At 42.4% G+C, this 22,553-nt stretch overlaps 1 protein-coding gene across 4 annotated transcripts; it reads left to right on the top strand.

Annotated features, from left to right (window-relative positions):
• The first annotated feature begins 7,196 nt into the window (after positions 1-7,196).
• zgc:153867 (myosin light polypeptide 6) lies at positions 7,197-19,682 on the top strand. 4 transcript variants are annotated; one of them, XM_029246230.1, is made up of 7 exons: positions 7,197-7,447; positions 12,444-12,471; positions 14,954-15,097; positions 15,236-15,409; positions 15,574-15,651; positions 16,328-16,362; positions 18,418-19,682. In XM_029246230.1, exons 1-6 carry the CDS (start codon positions 7,271-7,273, stop codon positions 16,354-16,356), a joined length of 630 nt encoding a protein of 209 aa, XP_029102063.1. In that variant the 5' UTR covers positions 7,197-7,270; the 3' UTR covers positions 16,357-16,362; positions 18,418-19,682. The 4 variants fall into 4 exon arrangements, with proteins under 4 accessions (XP_029102063.1, XP_018616110.1, XP_018616108.1 ...); XM_018760592.1 differs by lacking the exon at positions 7,197-7,447 and adding an exon at positions 11,658-11,804; XM_018760594.1 differs by lacking the exon at positions 16,328-16,362 and having other exon boundaries at positions 7,201-7,447.
• The last annotated feature ends 2,871 nt before the right edge of the window (positions 19,683-22,553 follow it).

The following is a 22,553-nucleotide window of genomic DNA, read 5'->3' as shown; positions in this document are numbered from 1 at the left end:
CATGTTCTCTCCATGTCTGTGTGGGTTTCCTCTGGGTGCTCTGGTTTCCTCCCACACTCCAAAAGACATGCTGTTTAGGTTCACCCATAGTGTGTGAGTGACAGAGAGAGTGTGTTCCACTGATGTATAGATGAGTGACCCATCGTAAGTAGTGTATATAGCAGTGTAAGTCACCACGGTGAATAAGGTGTGTGGGCTGGTAACACTGCATAGAGTCCATTGGAAGTTGCTTTGGAGAAAAGTGTCTGTTAAATAAATAAATGCATGTATGTAAATGTACTATATCACAGGGCTACCATGTAACTGAAGGTGTAAAAATCATCCATTAAGTTGCCATGCCACCTGCAGCCGTTCGACAGAGAGACCGCTGCGCTCCAAAGAATCACAGTCGAGGCTGGGAATGTGATGCATAGAGGTAGAAGACCATAAAGCAAGAATGCACATATTGCATGTACATCATTTGTGTGTTAATCAACAAAATGTAGAAATTTGCCTGTATTAACAACTGTGCCTTGAGGGCGACAGTATGGATCAGTGGTTAGCGGAATGGGCTGGTTTCTGGTGTCAGCACTTGGTGGGACACTGCTGTTGCTCCCTCCAGCAACGCACTTAGCAGGAGCTGCTTAAGCAATTATACAGCTATAACACTTGGCAATATGCACAGTTCTGGCCCCACGCGCTTTACAGAAGGAAGTTGTTTAGGCGCAAAAAACAGTATGTGAAACTATACATGCAACTCAGTGTGGGCACTCTTTTGTAAATGAAGAAATGTCCACATTTTTACATAGTTTGTAAAAACACTTACCGAGGTTAAGAATCAGATGGATATGTGCTTCTAATCCTTACAAATCAACATTTTGGTTCTAAAGATTTTGCTGATTAATTTGCTAAACTGAGAGCAGAGTTCTGTTGGCAATTTTCAGTCTGTAATTAAAATATAACCGCTATTCCTCATCCAATTTCACCCAAGCCAGTGTTAAATCCCAAACCTTTGTATTTTTGGAGGACTAGGAGAGGGTGGGAAGAGGGAGGGGGTCCATCTGCCAGCCCAACTGTCCAGGGAGATATTGGCATATCCCAAGGGGGCTGTATACTGGACGGGAGAGAGAGGAGCTGAATAGATTACACCCATCCACTAATCAAGAGCTGTAATCTGTGCACTCACATACGGAGTGCAATGATTTTAATTACACAAAGCTCCTCTCAGAATGAAACATATCACTGTAAAGAGGGGAAGGCAGAGATATTCACCAGAAAGTCACGTTGGATAAGATGCGCGAATGTCTTAAAAGCATTTTGTGCACAAAAATTCGCAAATTTTCTCTTTCCATAAATATTTAAAAATTTCACGAGCGGCGTTTCGAAAAAACAGGTTGCCGCTCGAGCGGCACGTACGGTACGGCAGATACCATAGCCTACGTCAGGCCTGACCGAGGTTTCAGCACTTCAGAAACAGATAGCTGACATGTATTCCTGTCGGGTACCAGTACGGGTGCTGTTACTCCATATCCATGAATGCAAAACAAAATTCATATTTCAAGATGATGATGGAAAAAGGAAACGGATGAAAATGAAATAGTGTAGAAGAGGTAAGAAGCACTCTCGAGTTCACTATGATTTAAGTTCTCACTGCCCCGCTCTGCACCTGTTGTGGGTCTGCTGTCTGAATCAGCATCAGCTGGTCTCAGCTGTAAATTCGCGTGCACATTTCAAAGACTGCATTCTTATTAACGGAACAAAACGGCAACACCATCACCCTCCGTACGCTAGTACAACAGATAGTATGGGATTACTGTGTCTTTAACGTTTTTTTTTTTCCGCAGCCCAGGGACATTGGCAAGCTCCTTTTTAAAGATGCATGAGAGCAGCCGTGAAATGCCGGGCTGGCTTGCGCAAAGCAAGGGGTAGACCACGCAGAAAGAAAGGCGGGCAAAATAAAAGGAATCAAGTTGCCTTGAGTTTCATGGTCTCTTGTCAGCTCAGGTTTGGTAAGCACGCACATGCAGCGTGGAAGCTATGGGTGATCCTGACCAGGCCGCCGCCGTGGCCTTCATTGATGCCGCCGCTCCTTGGGGGCAAAAGAAAGTTTGCCATAGCGGTTTACCCCCGTCCCACCTCCTGCCGAGTACGCCGACTGGCTGACTGCCTCCAGGCCTCCCGTCCCCGAGGCTTATTGTTTCACGTGCCTTGCACAGTCAATATTAAGCTTGGCTAATGTGATACATAGGCAGCTGGAGGAGCTCTAGTTATTACCATGACACAGCAGAGAGAGGGCCGTAATATCATTAAAAAGAAATCAGGTGGCAGGAAGATTTTGGCAGGGAAAGGGGATTTTGTTCGAGGTTTGCTGGCGGACTCCCGATAATTTGATTACACAGTCTAGGAGCAGCCAGGAGGAACAATTGAAACCCTTCCGCCAGTTCGGTTTAATTTAATTTCACTTCGCTATTGGCTTCAAAAAATTAAAAGAGAAGAAGTTTACTTTTCCAATTCATAACCAACACCCCTGAAACCTTATTACGTTAGTTTAGTGCAACGCCAGATGTTGAAATGCAGACACTGCTTGGGAAAGGTCCTGTTTCATTTTATTTGGACGCGTTATTTCGCTAAGATTGACAGTATCTCCTGCTGAATAAGCTCTACGTGTTTTCGAGTGGTTTTGTGAACTGTGTTGTGAGGTGGCGGCGAGCTGGGCCACAGCGCAGGGAGTGGTGGGGAGGGGTGCGGATTAACCGTCTAATCTCTTCAAACGTTTCATATAAACCGTATATAAAGTGGAGACAATTCTGTCCCCTCGGCAGACGCAGCTTTATCCCTCGGCTCCCCCACCGCACCGCCCCGCACCGCCCGTCACCCCCCATCTCCCAGCTGGGCCACAAACGGAGCTACACGATCCAGATCGTGGTCAACAGTAAATTAAGACAGTTCGACCATAGTAAGCTTAAAAGTTCCGAGGACTCTTCAATTTTAAACAGTAAATAAATAAAATTTCATTTCGCCAACGAAAGTGAAGTAGGACATTTTGTGCGTGCGTGTTCTGAGGAGTGACGTTAGTCTCGTGACGGGAGCCTTTTGGCGCCATTGTTGCGCGGTTCGAGACTTATAAACGGTTATTTCAAGGCCCATTAGGCGCGCGATGGATCGCGCCAGAAATCCTCCTCGAGGGCGGAGGAAAAGCGCGAGGCCAGTGAGAGGTGTCGGCGGTAGGACGCCTGATGAATGTTCTCTGTTGTCCCCCCGTGTGGAATCTAACATTAATTAATGGACGAGCGCTTCCTTACGTCAAGGAAGTTTTTTACTCAACTCTGTGTTTGTTAACGATTTCTTTTAGGGCGTAAATTACTAAAAAATGCGTATAAAATAAACGAGCCGCTTCAATTGCACGTAGCTTACCTAATTATGAAACTGAAATTTCTAAAATAGTATCGCTTTTTACTTTGTGTACTTTTTATTTTTATATTGCTTGTTCGTTACGAAATTATTTTAATCAGTTTAGAGCATTACTTCTAATTTATTTTTCCTCAGCCTCTTATGTAGGAAAAACTGAGAACACGTTAAAAGCGATAATTAACTGAGGTAAGGTATTAGACAGGAGCAGTGACGTAACTTCTTTCCAGGTTCCGATGAGACCAAAAAATATTAGCAATACAATAGCTCGTAATGGCGTTATGCGTAAATACCAGGGACACAAACTTGTCCGAACATTGAGGAAGGGACACGTCCCCCTAATGGAGCAAAAGTTTTAAAGGTGTTTCCTCGCATACTCATCATGTACTGTACCAAATGCGTACCAAAATGTTTACCAACTTCTTCAGATGCGGAGCAAATAACAATTATTAATTATAATACATTCCTTAATTTTTTCATTCTTGAGGACAGTAGTGTCCCCACTATGTTCAGCAAGCTTAAATTAATTCCTCCCTAATATTTGTATTTAGTGAGGGGCGCGGTGGCGCAGCGGGCTTGAGCTGGTCCTGCTGGGTCCGGGGTTCGAGTCCTGCTTGGGGTGCCTTGCGGTGGACTGGAGTCCCGTCCTGGGTGTGTCCCCTCCTCCTCCAGCCCCACGCCCCGTGTTGCCGGGTTAGGCTCCGGTTCGCCGCGACCCCACTTGGGACAAGCGGTTCAGAAAATGTGTGTGTGTGTGTGTGTGTGTATATATACTGTTGCCAGTGTTGTTGGTCCCCGATATCTGAAGAGTTATGTCAGTTTTTTCAAGATACACTATTTGTCACCCAGAGTCTGAGAAACTGCCGCCCCTGGCAGGGTAAAGTACCGCGGTAAGAACACTGCACACTTAGTGTAAGTAAACCAGTTGCCAGTAAAATCATGGTAAGCTCTTTGTCTTCATGCACATTGCACCATCACTTTTATATAAGAGAAATATTAAAATTTTGCAAGGAGAGAAGGTGTATATTGAACAATCACACAATCATGTGATGTTACCCCAAAATGCCGCGTTACGTACACACACACACACACACACACACACACACACACACACACACACACACATTTTCGTAACCGCTTGTCCCATACGGGGTCGCGGGGGACCGGAGCCTACCCGGCAACACAGGGCGTAAGGCCAGAGGGGGAGGGGACACACCCAGGACGGGATGCCAGTCCATCGCAAGGCACCCCAAGCGGGACTTGAACCCCAGAGTCACCGGAGAGCAGGACTGTGGTCCAACCCACTGCGCCACCGCACCCCCACCGCGTTACGTACATTTAAACTAAAGGGTTTAGTTGTTCACGCTAAGGAACAGCGATATTAGGTTTCCATTTTTCAAACTTTCATTATTATTTTTTTTCTTTATCGTTGCTGGTGCGCAATATTACCATGACCTTGTCCCAGCCTTTTTAGTAGACGTAACAACGTGTTTGATCCAGCCTAATTTGCATAATTTTGCGCAACTTCTCAAACTACCGTGCTAATACACAGTGTTATAGAAACCCAAATACCTGAAAAGTTGTTACTCTACAGATCTATTACATATGAAAAGATTTAAAACAATTAAATTCATGATAAGCTGTCTGTCAGTACAACCTTTATTGTAATACTAAAATATTTTGTTATTTTTTAGGTGTGTAAATGAACATGCGAAAAGCTCTTTATGAATCGATTGGGTAATACGGACACCTAGTGCTTTAGGTAAGTACTACATCCCCATCCAGTATATTGCGGCATCTGAATGGTACTGAAGGATGAACAGCTTTCACAGTGTCAAGGCATGTACACACACACACACACACACAGTCTACAACTGCTTGTTCCAAGAGGGGTCACGGTGAACCAGAGCCTAACCCGGCAATACAGGGCGCGAGGCCGGAGGGGGAGAGGACAGACCCTAGACAGGACGCCAGACCGCCACAAGGCACCCCAAGCAAGACTCGAATCCCAGACCTGCATCAAGGTATGTACATCTGCTATATTTTATGGAGAAAACTGCTGTTATGGTGGTGTAGTGAACTCCAGGCTTTCATGCTCTAAGAATTTGAAAAGGTGTTTATAAATGTTACTATGTTTTTGTAATTGTTGAAGGTTTTTTAGTAGCAGTAGTAAACGACCTGTGTGACACAGTCCATTTCTGAATTGATAAAACAGATCAAATTCCAAATTCAAAGTGAGTGTAACAAGGAACTGTTAAACTGGTGTAAGCTAAAGTGTAAAACATCTTTAAGAAACATTAAAAAACAAGATGAAAATGGTTTGAAGTACAACAGGTTAATTAACATTTAGCATTAACCAATGTATTCTTCTTCTTTCCGACCATAAATTCCCTTGCCAAAGGAAAAGCATATCGAAATTACTTTAGTAATTTGAGAGAAAATGATACTAAATTTTCTCCCAACAGTTTGCTTCTGTATGCAGATTTGAATAACGTAATTGGAAAATTAATAATGTAACAATTAATGATGTACTCTGTTTTACAGTGACAAAATAGTTTGTCTCACTATCAAATACAGTGATTTACCATTTATACAGCTGGTTAATTTTTACTGGAGCATTAAGTAAAAAACTTACCACAGCAGAAGGTGCATTTTGAGTGTGCGTCCTCTGAGTGTAAGGCAGCAGCTGTGAATGCTGTGCTACCTGAATCCTGTGGAGAGAGATAGCGTATATTAAATTGGTAAGTGGACCATATTCCATATGGAGCATTACCACATTCCTCCAAAGAAGGCATATTTGATACTGGAATTGCCAGTTTTTACTAAGCAAAATTCAGCTAGAGTAAGACAGGCAGTGAAACATAGGTTCATATTTTCAATTAGATATTAAGTAAGAAACAACTTTTTTGGTACCTCAGTCTCACCTAACAAGCGGTGGTAAGTCTGTGCATTTGTTAGATTCAGTCAAAAGAATCTAAAGTTTGCATTTGCAAACCCTGCTTGATCACATTTTTCAGTGTACTCAGAAGAATCCTGGTAAATGATCTGAGTTAACATACAAATCATAATGCAGATCCTGATGCTTTCTGTAAAGCATAAGCATGTTAAACAAATACAATTTTTACTGAGTGAAATTTATTTGCCAAATATACAGCTTTTCAGGATTTCCCATATGTCAAATGCATAGCTAAATATGCAGTGAATTATACAAAGAGGTAGGTTTTGACATCAGGAACAAATAATATCTAAACTATGTCATGAATAGCTAAATCTGGTAGCAGGAAGCTGGATGATCTGACATAGCATGACCCACATATACATACACACTCCTGTCAGGAAGAGTACTACAGTTTTCTCTATGCTTGAGGTACTTGATGTAGATCTAGCCAATCAGAACAAGAGGAAGAGAGAATTTCTCGGGAATAAAATGGATGGAAAATTTTTTTTAAAAGACTGAAATAGACAAGTCTATAAATAGTTATGCAGCCTTCTAGACCTACTTGCAAACAAATGAGCACACATGCTCAAATACAGGTATAGTACACAAACACATGCATACACAGACATTTGCTCCAAGTCAGTGTGTAAAACATTGAAATAATGCAAACCTGGTGTCTAAGCACACAGAAATGCATCATCCCCCATGCTCCTGTCTGATCTCTCCTCCCACATTCCCCGCTATAGCTCATCTACTCATCTACCTCAGCTTCCCAAGGTAAATCTCTCTCTCTCGCTCTCACTCTCACTCTTGCTCTTGCTCTCTCTCTCTGAGGATTCAAACAGATCTGACATACTTTGCCTCTCATTTCTTTGCTCTCACTGAGAGTGTGCAGTAGCAAACCGTTTGCCATAACCAAGGAGAAAACAGGATTCGCGTGAAACCATGGCCCCGAAACGAGAACCATCACTGAAGAAATCAGCATCTACTGGGGCTGCTCCGAGGCTGGGGCCTCCATTCCCCTGCCTCCCCACTACCTCACTGCCCTCCAGGTCAACTTCAGAGCTCAAGCCACGACTACTGCGTCCTTCTGATTCCCCATTTGACCCCAACATAGTGGAGGTAAGTGGGCATTCCTCAGCATCAGCTGCAGTGACAGAGCTAGTGTGGAACAGACTTACGTCAGAGTGGTGGTTTGGCAGTAATGTCATGACTGGCCTGTATCTCCTAAACATGGATTGCCAAAAAAAGCTAAAATACAAACTGTATACGTAGATCACAAGTGCATAGTGTAAATAAACTAAACAGACTGTAGAAGTGATATTCTTATTTGAATATCTTTATGAATAAAGATCATTCTAATTGGAAATTTAGTTGATTTAACTGATGTATGATTTTGACCCCAAGAATCATTGGATGTAAAGCTTTTTTTTTTTTTTTTTTTTTTTTTTAGCTGGAAGGTCAAAAAGTTTGTGAACCTTTTGCAATTATTTGGGTTCCTACATGAATAGCTCCTAAAATGTGATTTGATCTTTGTCTAAGACGTACTGTAGTTATAAATAAAGACAATCTTATTTAACAAAAACACATAATTTTACTTTTCTGCATCTTTATTAAACACACACACACACACACATTTTCAGAACCGCTTGTCCCATACGGGGTCACGGGGAACCGGAGCCTACCCGGCAACACAGGGCGTAAGGCCGGAGGGGGAGGGGACACACCCAGGACAGGACGCTAGTCCGTCGCAAGGCACCCCAAGCGGGACTCGAACCCCAGACCCACTGGAGAGCAGGACCGTGGTCCAACCCACTGCGCCACTGCGCCACCTCTTTATTAAACAAATTGTTTTAAAAAATAAAAGTCAATAATGGAAAAAGTATATGAATCTCTAGGATAATGACATCCTGAAAAGAGTGTAATAGGAGTCAGGTTTTCCAATCAGTTCTGGTGTGACCTGCCCTGCAGTATAAAGAAACTATACTGGTTTAGTGACCTGCTCTTCACAACAGAAATCTGTTGAAGTGCAATATAGCCTGATCAAAAGGGACTGCAAATGACCTCAGAAGAGGAATTGTTGAAGCTTGTAAGAGTGGAAAGGGTTAGAAAAGGATTTGAAAAGATGTGGGCCTCAGTCAGTCCACAGTTAGGCAGGTAGCTTACAAATGGGTGAACTTCTGGACCATTGCTACTCTCTCCAGGAGTGGATGTTCTGCAAAGATGAGTGCAAGGGTACACCGTCACTTAAACAAGTGACAAAGAACCCTTGGGTAACAGCTAAGGACCTGCTAGCATCTCTTTCACTTTATAACACACACACACACACACACACACACACACACACACACACACACACACACACACACACACACACACACACACACACACACACACACACACACACACACATTGTCAGAACCGCTTGTCCCATACGGGGTCACGGGGAACCGGAGCCTACCCGGTAACACAGGGCGTAAGGCCAGAGGGGGAGGGGACACACCCAGGACGGGACGCCAGTCCGTCGCAAGGCACCCCAAGCGGGACTTGAACCCCAGACCCACCGGACAGCAGGACTGAGGTCCAACCCACTGCGCCACCGCACCCCCCACTTTATAACATCCACACCAAATTCTTTTCCTGACTGAGAAGTGTGGTGGTGGAAGTACAATGCTGTGGAGCTGCTTTGCTCCCTCAGGTCCTAGACAGCTTGCAGTGATTAAAGGACCTATGAATTCCAAGTTGATACAGGAATTCTGTCTGTGATCTAAAACTCAAAAGATTTTGGCTCATGCAGCATGTGAAGACCCAAAACAACTAAATCAATCAACAACTGAAATGCACAAGCAGGAGAGATTGTGACCAAAACAGTCCTAATCTCAGTACCATTGACATGCTGTGGTGTGATCTGAATCAGGCTGTTCAGGCAAGACATCCTAAAACTAAATGTGAACTGTAAAAGTTTTCTATGAAGGAACGGGCCAAAATACCTACTAATGACTTCACATGTGTGATCAGCAGCTACAGAAAGTGTTTGGTTGAGGTTATTGCAAGTAATGGGCTTCCGTTAGTTAATAAATATAAGGGTTCACACAATACTTCGGTTGCCTTGGTTATTCGATCATTCTATGTTCAAGAAAGATATGGCAGTGTAAAGTATTGTGTTGTTTGTTCAATAAAACTCTTTATTTATTATTATGACTTAAATGAATCCAAAGACACCATTCAGGTGAACAAAAAATTTTCTACTTCCAAAAATTAATAACTGAAACTCGTAACATGAGGACTCAATGTATTTCTCAATTTCAAGTGGATAATTATTTTTCCTAAACAATAGCAAAGATAAGGGCAGAATAGTATAAGAGCATTCATGTTTTAAAAGTTGTTTTGATTTAACTGAATTAATATTAAGTTTATAACTTCTTTCTAAAATTTCAGAATTTTATAATCTGTTATTTAGGTTATGGTATAGTTTTTGTGTTTGAGATTAAAAGATTGCTGTGATTGGTTAAGTGGTGAGTGCAAGGAAGAAGGAATGAAGGATAGCTTTTCTTGAGGAAACAGCTCTCTTCCTAGAAGTGTACATGTGGTTAATAAGCCTATTTAAAAATATTATCCCTTTCTGTCCAGTGTCAGCATTACAATAAGCTCTGCACTGTTGAACCCAGCATTTACAATAGTACAGAAACTAATATCCACCTGTTTTGAACAAACTTATTAAGCAGATAACAAAATGCTCTGTATAAAAATAAATATAAAAAACAAATGAAAACATAAACATAAATATAGGTGAAAAAGACAAGCAAACTCCTGTTTGAGTCAGTCTAAAGTGCAGTTAAGGTTAAGTATGTTACTGAAGAGTGTAAGAAAAGTATCCATGAGGGACTATCAGTTTAACCTTGCTTCTTATCCTGATATTAACATTCATTCATTTTCACTAACTGCTTGTCCTGGGGGGGGGCACAGTGGCACAGTGGGTTTGGCCAGGGCCTGCTCTCTAATGGGTCTGGGATTCGAGTCCTGCTTGGGGTGCTTTGTGACGGACTGGCGCCCTGCCCTGGGTGTGTCCCTTCCCCCTCAAGCCCTGCACCCTGTACTGCTGGGCTAGGCTCCGGTTTGCTGTGACCCCGTTTGGGACAAGCGGCTTCAGACAGTATGTGTGTGTGTGTGTGTGTGTGTGTTTGTCCTGGTCTGGGTTACTGCAGTCTAGAAGCTGATCCTGGTAGCACTGGGCACAACCGCTGGGGGTACGTGCAAGAAAGACTGTCAGTCCATCAGAGGGCAGCCATACACACATACGCTTATTCAGCCATTCACACGCAACAGGCAATTCAGCATTGCCAATTCACCTGAACTACATGTTATTGGAATGTGGGAGGAAACCAGAGCACCAGTGGAAACCCAGGCAGACACAGTGAGAACATGTAAACTCCACACCCAAATAGCCCAGGAGGCGGCTGCATCACCCACTGCACCACCATGTTGCCCCCTGGCATTAAGTCACTTAATAATCCAAATTAGGAAAGCATTATATTAAAAAATACTACATTTTACATTTATATTACTCCAATTATATTTGACAGCAAACCTTACATTGTCATGCTGTATTCAAGGATTTGCTTTCTTTGTGGTCAACCCATTCTATACCTTAGATTATATGTAACTCAAGGAGTTATGGCGATCATTATGAACTTTAGCAGTGTCCATTTTTGTTTTAGCAATTTGTAGCAGTTTTTATGTTTTCTGCGTGTTTACTGTTTTAAGTTAAAAGTTTATAATCTACCAAAAGGTGATGCTCGTGTACGGGATAAGCAAACTTGGTCTCAGTTCTGCAGATCCTCTGTACTGCGTTGTTGTTGGTGCCGCACTATCGTAATATTAAGAGTAAGGACGCATTATTTTCCCACACCGCAGTGGTGCTGACGTGTTTAAAAAAAACTAAAATTATGATATTCCATCATTTAGACAAGAAATTTATCTAGACAGACAGGAGAGATTTGCGCCATTGTACTTGCTTGATATTGACAAGAAACCTATGTCATCAATTTTTTTTGTGTCTGACGGCATAACGCATAAATGATGTTAACTTTTACTTGGGTGATGTTGATATTATTGGTTTTGCAAATGTATAACAATTTAGGCAGCAAATGCTGTGCAAAGTATACTTATATTAAACATATTGCAAAAATGAAAGTAAATATTGACATCTACTCTGCTATCCTGATATAGAAATGTAAACAAACGAATGCTAATTCCGTATAAACCCGAGGGACACAGTCTTTGGTAATGTCGCTGCGCACTAGTGCCGTGTTTACGGTAAAGCAAAGTGCGCAGGCGCCTGTTCGTCGTGTCGACTCGTTTGCAGGGCTTTAGTTCAGTAAATAGTGACGTCACAGAGCGTTTTCCCTCGGCTGCTGTCCTACTCCGTTACATTCTTGCAGCTGACCTCGACCCAAAACGGGAGGAAGGCATAGCTATGGTGAGTTACTTTTTTTTTTTTGGTAAACTTTTTCTAATATATCACTAAACGAAGATGTTCGTTTCTCTACGTGCTAACTAGTAACATGCTCGATGGGATGGGTGCAGAGCGACTGGGCCTGGCTCTGTGTGTGTTCGGTGAAGCCGCCGGTTTCTGTCGGGGATGCCGCGCTACACACACCCAGCCCATTGAATGATGATACATGTGTTTTTTACTATTATGTTCTAATGCACGGGAACATTGCAACACTAGACTAAGCATGAAAATGTTAGTTAAGACAAGTTTCCAACATGTCAAGAACTGATTGATTTCTTCATGTAGGCTAGCTACGCCTACGGTAACTGTATAATTAATATTTTTAATTTAGTGTATATAATATAGCCTAGGCAGGATTGTCTCACAAACACAAATGTTTGCAATATGGCTGCTGTTAGCATGGTGTGTTAATTTACGAGATGTTTATTTGCGATGGACTAGATATGCTACCTACTTGCTGGTTTAGCTGAGTAAAGATTTTTTTGAATTGGTCACCTCTTGTGAATCATGCTCACAGCAAGCCCCAGGCTGGTTTTAAATCATGTTTGGACACATTACTCTTTGCATGATAATTAATAACTCTGTCGTTATTCTTTTGAACAGTGTGACTTCACGGAAGACCAAATCGTTGGTGAGTTTTCAGCTCCTGGATGCTTTCTGCGTATATATACAGTACAGATTTTTACCTAATATTTTTGTTTTTTGCAGCCGCTCATCTGTTCTCCATTACATACCTACACCGCACGTGTAGTCACAGTGTCCGAGATCTCGTTGTTTATGTATGTGTCATATCTGTGTAATTCTTTCCTGCAAAGCCATGGCTTCGTATTACTCTGAATTTACTAGAGTAAGTCAGAAATGGTGTTTGGAAGACGTGAAGCTCCTGTGTGTCACTGATACGGTAACCATTTCATGGCGGCATGTTTGGATCTCGTTTGTCTGTCCTCTAGATTCGCATCGTCCTTACTTTTGCAGTTTCAGTTAAGTTTGTGCTATTCAAGTGCGATACCCACCCGTGTCTTTGTTACTGAAAGTCCTGTGTAGTAACCCTAAGACGAACCTTCTTCTCGAGGAACATCAGGCCCGTTTATATAGAACCAGTGAGAGGGCGGAACCGGAAGTGCTTTCCTGCTAAGAGTAGCCAGCCTGTGTCGGGCGTATCAGCCACTAATACTTCGTCTTTTTGGTTTATGTTGTGAATGAACGAATTTATTTGGACTTTAATATCACGGAAAAGGATGGGTGTTGCAAGGTTCGGTGTTAATAGTACTATGATGTGTCTGCGTAGTACTTTCCTGTGCTCGTCCGTTCGAGGAGCGCGACGCTTCCTTTTTTGGCGTTCAGCTCGCGGATGACGACGCTCCTTTCCGTCCTCGCGGATTCGAACTCGGCCGCTTCACGCGCTCAGCGCCATATATGGACACAAGTTGGTGGTTTTCGGCCACCCGGGATGCGCCGCATTCCAGCGAGCAGGACGGCAGAGACGGCGGCGAAAACACGGCGAACTTGTAACAGCTGAGAAGGGAGTTTGCGAGAAAAAGCCAGGCTGTCAGAGGATTTTCTGTTATTCCCCTTCTTTGCAGTAAAAAGTGGGTCATCATTTAGTGCTAAAATGAATTTATTTGACATGATGAGTAATAGGCACCGAGGAAGACAGCCTAGTTTTCCTGTGTACACATATATATTTTATATATAATGTTTTAACCCTTTTTACTAATTTAGCAGCACATGTAGTAGTGTTTAGGGGTGTTGCCTTGCAGTCCCAAGGTACAAATTCCTCTCCTGGTGGTGTAGGGTCTTTGATCAGTGTTTACCCTGAATGAACACAGTAACCTGCTGTGTAAATAAGTAAACCACTGTAAGTAGATTTTGCTTATTTTTGGTTGCAAAAAAAGTTAAAAGTTATGACAAGATCTCACATAAAACCATTTGAAGACTGATTTCACAGACTTAATCGGTTCGTTCATTATATACTTTTTTAAAAAGACGAGAGATCTAAAACCCACAATTTTGAGCATTTTGTGTAATCTGGAGTTTAATCCGAGTTAGATTACAAACACAACATTGTAACTTGCATTGGGAAAAGGCAATGGTTAAACAAATAGAAAAATATTGATGTACACAATACTGAATTAGAAAAGTTTTATTTGAGTGCAGATAAAAATCATAACATTGCAAATGTCAACAATTTTATGCAGTTGTCTCTTGAACTGATCATGTTGACAGTGACCTGATGGTGGAAGTACTCCCTGGGTCTTTCAATGAAGACATGAATAAGTCAAAAGATGAATCAAAGTTTAAAGGACACTCTCAGGTTTCAGACTGGCATGAAAATGTATGAGTGAGGCTTGCTTTGGCTGTATGCAGCTGCCATTGTTCAATGCAACACTTGATGGCTCATCAGAAACATAAGCCCCATTACGTGTGCTTAGTCCTGCCGCGTAATGAAATATTTATACGGAAACGTAACCTAAAAAGCACTTAAGAACTTGCAGGGGTGGTGTGACTGAGCCTTTGAGTGGCCCTCAGGTGTTGACAGCTGCTATGAGTTGTAACACTGGAGTTGTGCAAGTAACACTCTTTTTAGATACGTTAATACTTTATCCTAATATTGATTCCTGTTATCCAGTTTTGTCCACTTACCACTTCCACTGAAAAAAATTCTAAGATGAGTTTTTTCACACTCTTGTTTTTGTGATACCACAGTTTTTCTTGATCTGAAAACTCACCCCTCTTGTTTATAATTTGTGTTGATTTTCTGCTTGGCCCATTACATTAAATTGCCAACAGCACTGTAGAGTTTTGAAGTACTTGAAGCATGCTAGCGTTGCCCTTTGAGCTTTAAATGCTGTTATTTGGCTTTTACTTCTCACTGGTTTGATTTGGTTTTTATTGGCTAATCAGTATATGGCATGTTAATGACACGCTTCATTTCTTTTTAGCTACCAGTGTCACTCTTGTTCACTTTTGTCTTAATCTCTGAAAATACTGGAATGTTTTTATTTGACATGTCAAGCTGCTTGATTCTTTAGTATTTCCTGATTAATATGCCCAATCCTCCATTAATTCAGCATATGTCTGTTGTATGCTTGCTTTGTCTCACCTCCTTACAGAGTTCAAGGAGGCATTCCTGCTGTTTGACCGGACCGGCGATGGGAAGATCACCTACAGCCAGTGTGGGGATGTGATGCGTGCCTTGGGGCAGAACCCGGTTAATGCAGAGGTGCTGAAGGTCCTGGGGAACCCCAAGGCTGAGGGTTAGCCTTCCAGCAAGCATTTCAGACACTTCCAACATGCAGTTGTGCTGTTCCTGTCTATACAAATTGGTGTGACATTTTCGCCCAGAGTATCTCAGGGTTGTATGTAAATCTTGTTTGTTCCATTATCTGTGCCAGAGATGAACCACAAGACGCTGGACTTTGAGCAGTTCCTGCCCATGCTTCAGGCCATTGCGAAGAACAAGGACCAGGGCTCCTTTGAGGACTTTGTGGAGGGCCTGCGTGTCTTCGACAAGGAAGGGAATGGCACTGTCATGGGGGCAGAGCTGCGTCACGTGCTTACCACACTGGGTATGCACTGTTTCACAGATGTGTTCATTTCACAGATTTTGTCATAAGCGTTATACAAACACCAAGTTTTGACCACTGTTGTCCCTGGTTTAGTATATTGCAGACAGCTGATCACTGTGATGTGTGTTGTTTATTTTTGCTTTCTTAATTAATGTTTTTTTTAGGGGAGAAGATGACAGAGGAAGAGGTAGAAACTCTTTTGGCAGGACATGAGGATGCCAATGGTTGCATCAATTATGAAGGTGAGTAAAGTGGAATTGGGGTGGGCTAACATCGTTCCGTATCCCTGGGGATTAGAATATTTAACAAAAGGAATGCATGCTTTTTACAGAATTGTTGACAGAAAGGTGTGAACTTCATGTTCTAAAATGAACATCTCTCTGAAGCAGGAGGGCTGACTTCCACTGGTTTGGTGGAAAATGAGTATTGATCCTAGGTGAAAGTCAACAAATATACACTAAGTATGAATTATTAAAGTGTTCATTGGAATGAGTAAAGTCTTCATTGCTTATGTAAGAGGTCTTGGATAACAGAAAGGATTATAGACCTAATACTTAATATAACATTTATACATTTAATTAATGTTAATTAAATTAATTTTTAATTTCCTGGTGTCCATGACCAATTTGTGTGGTCTTTAGCAGGGATCACATGCCTTTTTTTGCCTCTTCTGGTTCATGTGCATAGTGATACTGTCTTTTGACTCACCCACTGGGACTGAATGTTAAAGCGTTTCCCTGGACAGTGTGCAACACTAGTACAGAGTTACAGGCTCTAGGCCTGAGGCTCATGCTTTTGAATCCCAGGTAGGTTTCTGCTGGAGTCTTCTTGGCAACAGGTCTCTCTGAACTGAGCAGCGCTCAGGTAGGAGAGCATGGAGGAGGGGGCCGCTGTGTAACTCTTGTTCCTTTCCCACAGCCTTTGTCCGCCACATCATGTCTGGCTGAGCGTCGGTACGGGCATCCCTCTCGTCCCGCCATCAGCACGTATATCAGAGGGGTTCCGCCCAGCCTCCCCCACTAACCACTGCCCTGGAGACAGTCAGCCCCTATGAATTTTCCCCTGACAGGCTAATGGCCCCCTAAGTAGCTTTGCTTGTAATATTACTATTACATATTGAGTATATTGCAAATACTCATTTGTCATAGTGAAGTACTGCAGGGTCTGTGCGTAGTTTTCCACTAGGACTTAAAGCAAATCCTTCCTTTCTGTGTTCTGAAGCATTGCAAACCACCTTGAACTACTGAATTTCAGTCTTTAATGAGATGTCACTGCCTGTTTAAAACATCCAATCCAAATGTTATTTTAATGACTCAAATTGTAGCATAATATTTGTGAGATAAGCCTTGGCCTTATGTTGCTAAGGTATCTCACATTGATGGACCTTCATACATAAAAAGAACATTGTAACTTGGGTGCCCTGTGTGGTGGCCAATACTTGGAGGTAACACTCAGGGTGACTGCTTTCCTGTGCATTTGTTAGTGGAGAACTTGGTGGGCCCCTTTATAGTTTAAGGTTCTGGTTCATTTTTTGACTCCTCTCTTTCTCTCCTGCAGCCCCCCTCTTGCCCTCTGGCTGCAGCATGCCTCTGCATGTATCTGGGCCTCTTCTCCCAAAGGATGCCAGCCTTATGATTTATTTGGGACAGGGTGGGGAATATGTTGTAGAAGCAAAAGGATGCCTTTTTGATTGAGAGCTGGGAAAGGTGTGGTAACTGGACTTGCAGTAGCAGAAATATTTAATGAAGTTAATCTTTTTTTGAAACCCCACATAAACAGTGCCGAGATCGATTTTGTGTCCAACAAACTCGGTCTTTTAGACCTGTTTGTCTTGATTGATCAAGTCAAATGGAGTGCATTCATAAAAGTCCATCTCCTCATTTCCTCATCTGCTCTCACACAGCAGACCAGTTGTTTCTGTTACTAACCTTTGATTTGCAGTGAATTCTTTTTTCCCTGGTGTTTATTTTCCTCATGGAAGCTGATAGATGCTGGGTCTCACTTTCTCTGGGTAGTTCGTGTGCCCCTCCGCCACCCTCTCTGCCTCCCGTAGAAAGACAGGAAACCCAGAGGAGAGCTAATCTAACAGAGGCTCAGTTGATCCCTCGTGCTGTGGCTGAGTAGGCAGTAGAGCTGATCCTTTACCTACCCTTGCCTCTCTTGTTTCTTGCGCCAGCCCAGTTTCCTGCTACTGATGTGAATTCAGAATGGTAGGGTGGGTAGGTCCCCAGCTACAGCATCCCACACAGGCACAGCAGGGCTGCCGTAGAATGTTTTCAGGAATCATAGGAAAAGCTCTACAGTGGGCCTGACACTTGTAACTGCTGTTTTAGTACTTGTTTAGCCAGTCTGTAGCACCAGAGGCATTTTACAGTGGCTTTTTTTCCCCATACAGTAATGGCAGTATCTATTAAGACTAAAGTGTGCTATATTTGGAAACACAGAAATTTTCTCATAGTACCATGTTAAATTTTTAGTTTCAGTTTATAAATTAATATATTAAAGACTATTCTAGTCCAACAGGGGGTGCAGTGGCACAGTGGGTTGGACCACAGTCCTGCTTTCCGGTGGGTCTGGGGTTCGAGTCCCGCTTGGGGTGCCTTGCGATGGACTGGCGTCCCGTCCCTGGTATGTCCCCTCCCCCTCCGGCCTTACGCCCTGTGTCACCGGGTAGGCTCCGGTTCCCCGCAACCCCATATGGGACAAGCGGTTCTGAAAATGTGTGTGTGTGTGTGTGTGTGTGTGTGTGTGTGTGTGTATTCTAGTCCAGTGAAGATGAATAATGATGTTATGAAAACCATAGTCAAACAGTAAATTGCGCAAGATGTAACTTGGACTAGTTAGAAGAAACAATGGCTGAAGAAAGCAATGCGGGTGAATGGCTACTGACTGCGGTAGGTTATTCAGTCTTAGTGCATCATTGCCTTGGATGCTGTAGTTGGGGTTTGTTGCCATTGGTTATAAAGCTCAGCACTAAAATGTATCTCTTCCCTTTCTTTTTCTAACAGAACTTGTCCGGATGGTCATGAGCGGATGAAGATCTCAAGCGCAAACAAGAACTTTTTTTTCCCCCGTTATGTACGTTTCTGTTCCCATTGCAAATTTACACACATACTCTAATTTTATTACCCATTTTTTGTTTTTCCCCTCATTTGGATTTTATTTTCGGAAGTGCCTTTATCTGCCTCAGTAGAACTTATGTTCTTGCCTGTCCTCTGCCCTGCCCACTGTCATTAACCCACAGACGAGCATGAACAGGAAGTTTGAGCACAGCCGGAATTTGCAATAAAGTCCAGTGAATTCTGATGTCTCCCCATCCTGCATTTAACCACCATAGACAATGTGCTCATTGGCTTGTCTACCAACTTGCGTTGCAGTGAGTGTGTAGTAGCAAAGAGGCCACTGGCTAAGGCTCGCTTTGACCAAGACCATTTCATCTTCCTTCCAATTGGCTGGCTGTGCAGAGCTCTGGCTGTCATGCATTAGGTGAAGTAGTCGAACTTTGTCTGGTTTAGTTTGTCCTTCATGTATTACACTTGAATTGTTCAAACTAAATAAATGTGTCCAGTTTCTGAATGTTATCAGCTGTGTGTGCTGTTAAAAATACAAACATGAATTACAGCGATAAATTACTGCATACTTCATTTACTATTAGTGTGTCACAACGTAGGCAGTACTGTGATAATAGTCACATATTAAAGAGCACAAACTCTTCTAGTGAGTACAATGACTTTTTCCCCTGTTGTCTTTAGGTGATGTATGAGAATAGTGCTGTGTTTGGTGGTAGAAAACTGACGTTTATGGAATTCAGCCCTTCCCCAATTTCTGAAGTAGACAACTTTGAAAATGTGGTCTTCTCAGAACAATATACATCGTAAAACTGTTACTACAAATAAAATAATGAAGCTGGGTGTAATAAAATATAAAAACGATGCAAAGGCAGAAGCAAAAAACAAGAGCTCAGCTGTACTGACTAATAAGTGGACTTAACCAGCTGGATTTCATTATTTAACATGAAAATTGGGGCTTGGCTTAGAGATCTGTATTTGAAATGTTTTGGTATTGTCATTTGATTATCTCTTCCCTCCCCTTAGTTGAATTGTGCCTTTTAACCATCTTTTGGTGACCTCTCTGTGTGAAGGATTCATGCAGTTCCATAAACATGGAATCGAGCCATGTATCGTAGTTCTTCTCTATTCAAGTACAGTCACGGAGGAGCATGTCATATGCAGATAACCAGTATAAATTGTAATGCAATCTCACCTTGGACAAAGGCATCACCTAAACAAATGCATCACATAGATCTACAGACTCATAATGCAGACCAGGCTCTATTATTTTGGTAAATGGTCCACAGGCTGTCTTGTTTACAAATGAATAACTGCATCAGTTGTGTCTCAGTGGTTGTGAATCTGCTTCATCAGCAATCTGAGGGGAAAAAACAGGAAATTTCGTAAATGTTAAGTGCAGTAACTGATTATCTAGTTCAATGATTGAAGTAATACTGTACTATAAGCTGTTTGTTCTTGCAGACAGCCCATCAGTTCTTGGTATGCTCTTGTCAGCTGGTCTGCTCCCCTTCATAGTAACTGTAACCAGATCCCCTTGTTGTTAGTCATTTTTCCTCAGTCCTGGTGGGTAGAGATGTGGCATTGAGTGATCGTGAAACAGTTGGGTTTGGAAAAGACAGAAATGCCAATAAACTTGTTTTCTTTAACTACTACGGACGACCTCCTTGTTCGTTCAATACCATAATATTCAGATCTACAGACTCCAGTGACCTGCACTGATAAATTGCAAACTTACATCATTGTACTTAGCAGTGATGTTTGATTTTGTGTCATGTGAAATATAATTTAATTATAAAACATCTGATGTTGAGCATAGTCAACAGTTGCATTGTGGTAGGAAGAAAAGACTCAGTGCAATCAGACACTCAGACTGCAGAAAACTTCATTTATTCATGTGCGCATGGGAGAGCCTCCTAGAGACCGCACACTGCAGCAGTTAAGCAAGCAGATATTTATATGCATTCTAGGGCGGATCTTGCAAGAATGGGTAAGATACATGTTTTGTTTCAACACTCCAGGCATGTCACTGTGCCCCTCAATCTCTCATCTTCTCGTAAAACACTTCCAACAGTCGCCAGTTTATCTCCTTTCTTACACAAAACAGTCCTCTTGGCTTTACGTAAATCTGCATTCCTCTGATACCTCATTGACACAGAAAGGGGCAAACTGACACCAAACTGCTGCCTGGAATGTGGCACTTTATTGCATACGCTGTTCAGCAGCTAAACATTCTTAAACATTCCATTATAGCAGCATGTAGGCATAGTAAAGCTTTTAAAATCAAATTTTCTTTCCACAGCACACATACACTCGCTGAGCACTTCATTGGGAACATTAAATTAATACTGGGTAGGGCCTCCCTTTACTCTCTGGACAGCCTCAGTTGTTCATGGCATGGATTCCACAAGATGTTGGAAACATTCCTTTGATATTCTGGTCCATGTTGTCATGATTGCATCATGCAGTTTCTGCATATTTGTCAGCTGCACATTCATGCTACAAATCTCCCACTGTACCATATCCCAAAGGTCTAGGATTGAGATCCAGTGGCTGGAAAGGCCACTGAAGAACACAACTCATGTTTCTGAAAAATTTGAGATGAATTTTGCTTTGTGATGTGGTGCATTATCATGCTGGAAGTAACTATTACAAGTTGGGTAAATTGTGGCTATAAAGTGATTCACATGGTCAGCAACAATACACAGGCTGTGGCATTCAAGCGATGATTAGTATTAATGGGCCCAAAGTGTCCCAAGGAAACGTTCCCCACATTATTACACTGTCACCACCAGGCTGGATTGTTGACAAGGTAGGTTGGGTCCGTGGATTTGTGTTGATGTCAAATTCTTACTCTATCATTTGTGTGCCTCAGCAGAAATAGAGGTTCATCAGGCCAGGCTACATTTTCAAGTCTTCAGCTGTTTGATGAGCCTGTGCCCACTGCAGCCTCAGCGTTCTGTTCTTGGTTGACAGTGGAACCCAACATGGTCGTCTGCTGTTGTAACCCATCTGCCTCAGGGTTCGACGTGTTATGTATTCTGAGATGCTTTTCTGTTCACCACAGCTGTAAAGAGTTTATCTGAGTTACCATAGCCTTTCTGTCAGCTCAAACCAGTCTGGCCATTCTCCTTTGACCTCTCTCATCAATGCATTTCCATCCACGGAACTGCCGCTCACTGGATGTTTTTTGTTTTTTGCACCATTCTGAGTAAACTGTAGACTCTTGTGTGTGAAAATCCAAGGAGATCAGCAGTTACAGAAATACTCAGACCAGGCTGTCTGGCACCAATAATCATGCCACGGTCAGAATTACTGGGATCGCATCTCTTCCCCATTCTGGTGTTTGATGTGAACATTAACTGAAGCTCCTCACCTGTATCTGCATAATTTTATGCATTTTGCTGCTACTACATGATTGGCTAGTTGGATAATTGTATGAATAAACAGGTGTACTGGTGTTCCTACTAAATGGCAGAGAGTGTATTCAATCTCAGAAATATATATTGACATTATATACTCTGTTATACTCCGACAAATCCCTACAATTTCCCAGCTAGATCATTATCAAAACAGATTGACTAAGGAAACCAAACTCATGCAATGTAACTAGTCAGTTGGTGAGCTAGCAAACTTGTTTTGCTTTTGCATTTATTTGTTTATTCTTCTTAAATATAACTAATTTTATTGGAACATCAGATTTATTTTATTGAATAGGTTAAATATAATTTAAAACTATAAGCGGTAACAGTAGTGATTCAGAACACTACAAAGCATTATTTGAATAAAATTAACTCCATGGTGGGGGGGCGCGGTGGCGCGGCTCCTGCTCTCTGGTGGGTCTGGGGTTTGAGTCCCGCTTGGGCTGCCTTGCGATGGACTGGCGTCCCGTCCTGGGTGTGTCCCCTCCCCCTCCAGCCTTACGCCCTGGGTTGCCGGGTTAGGCTCCGGCCTCCCGTGACCCCGTATGGGACAAGCGGTTCAGACTGTGGGTGTGAGTGACTCCATAGCCGAGTAGGATTTTTTAAACTTTGAAAGACCACTTTTACTTGAATAATTTTTTTTTTTACAGTAAC

Source organism: Scleropages formosus, chromosome 19 (genome assembly GCF_900964775.1).
Source record: "Scleropages formosus chromosome 19, fSclFor1.1, whole genome shotgun sequence".
NCBI classification, from domain to species: Eukaryota; Metazoa; Chordata; class Actinopteri; order Osteoglossiformes; family Osteoglossidae; genus Scleropages; species Scleropages formosus.
The sequence above is the reverse complement of the archived record's forward strand: the minus strand, read 5'-3'. Positions and strand labels throughout refer to the sequence as shown.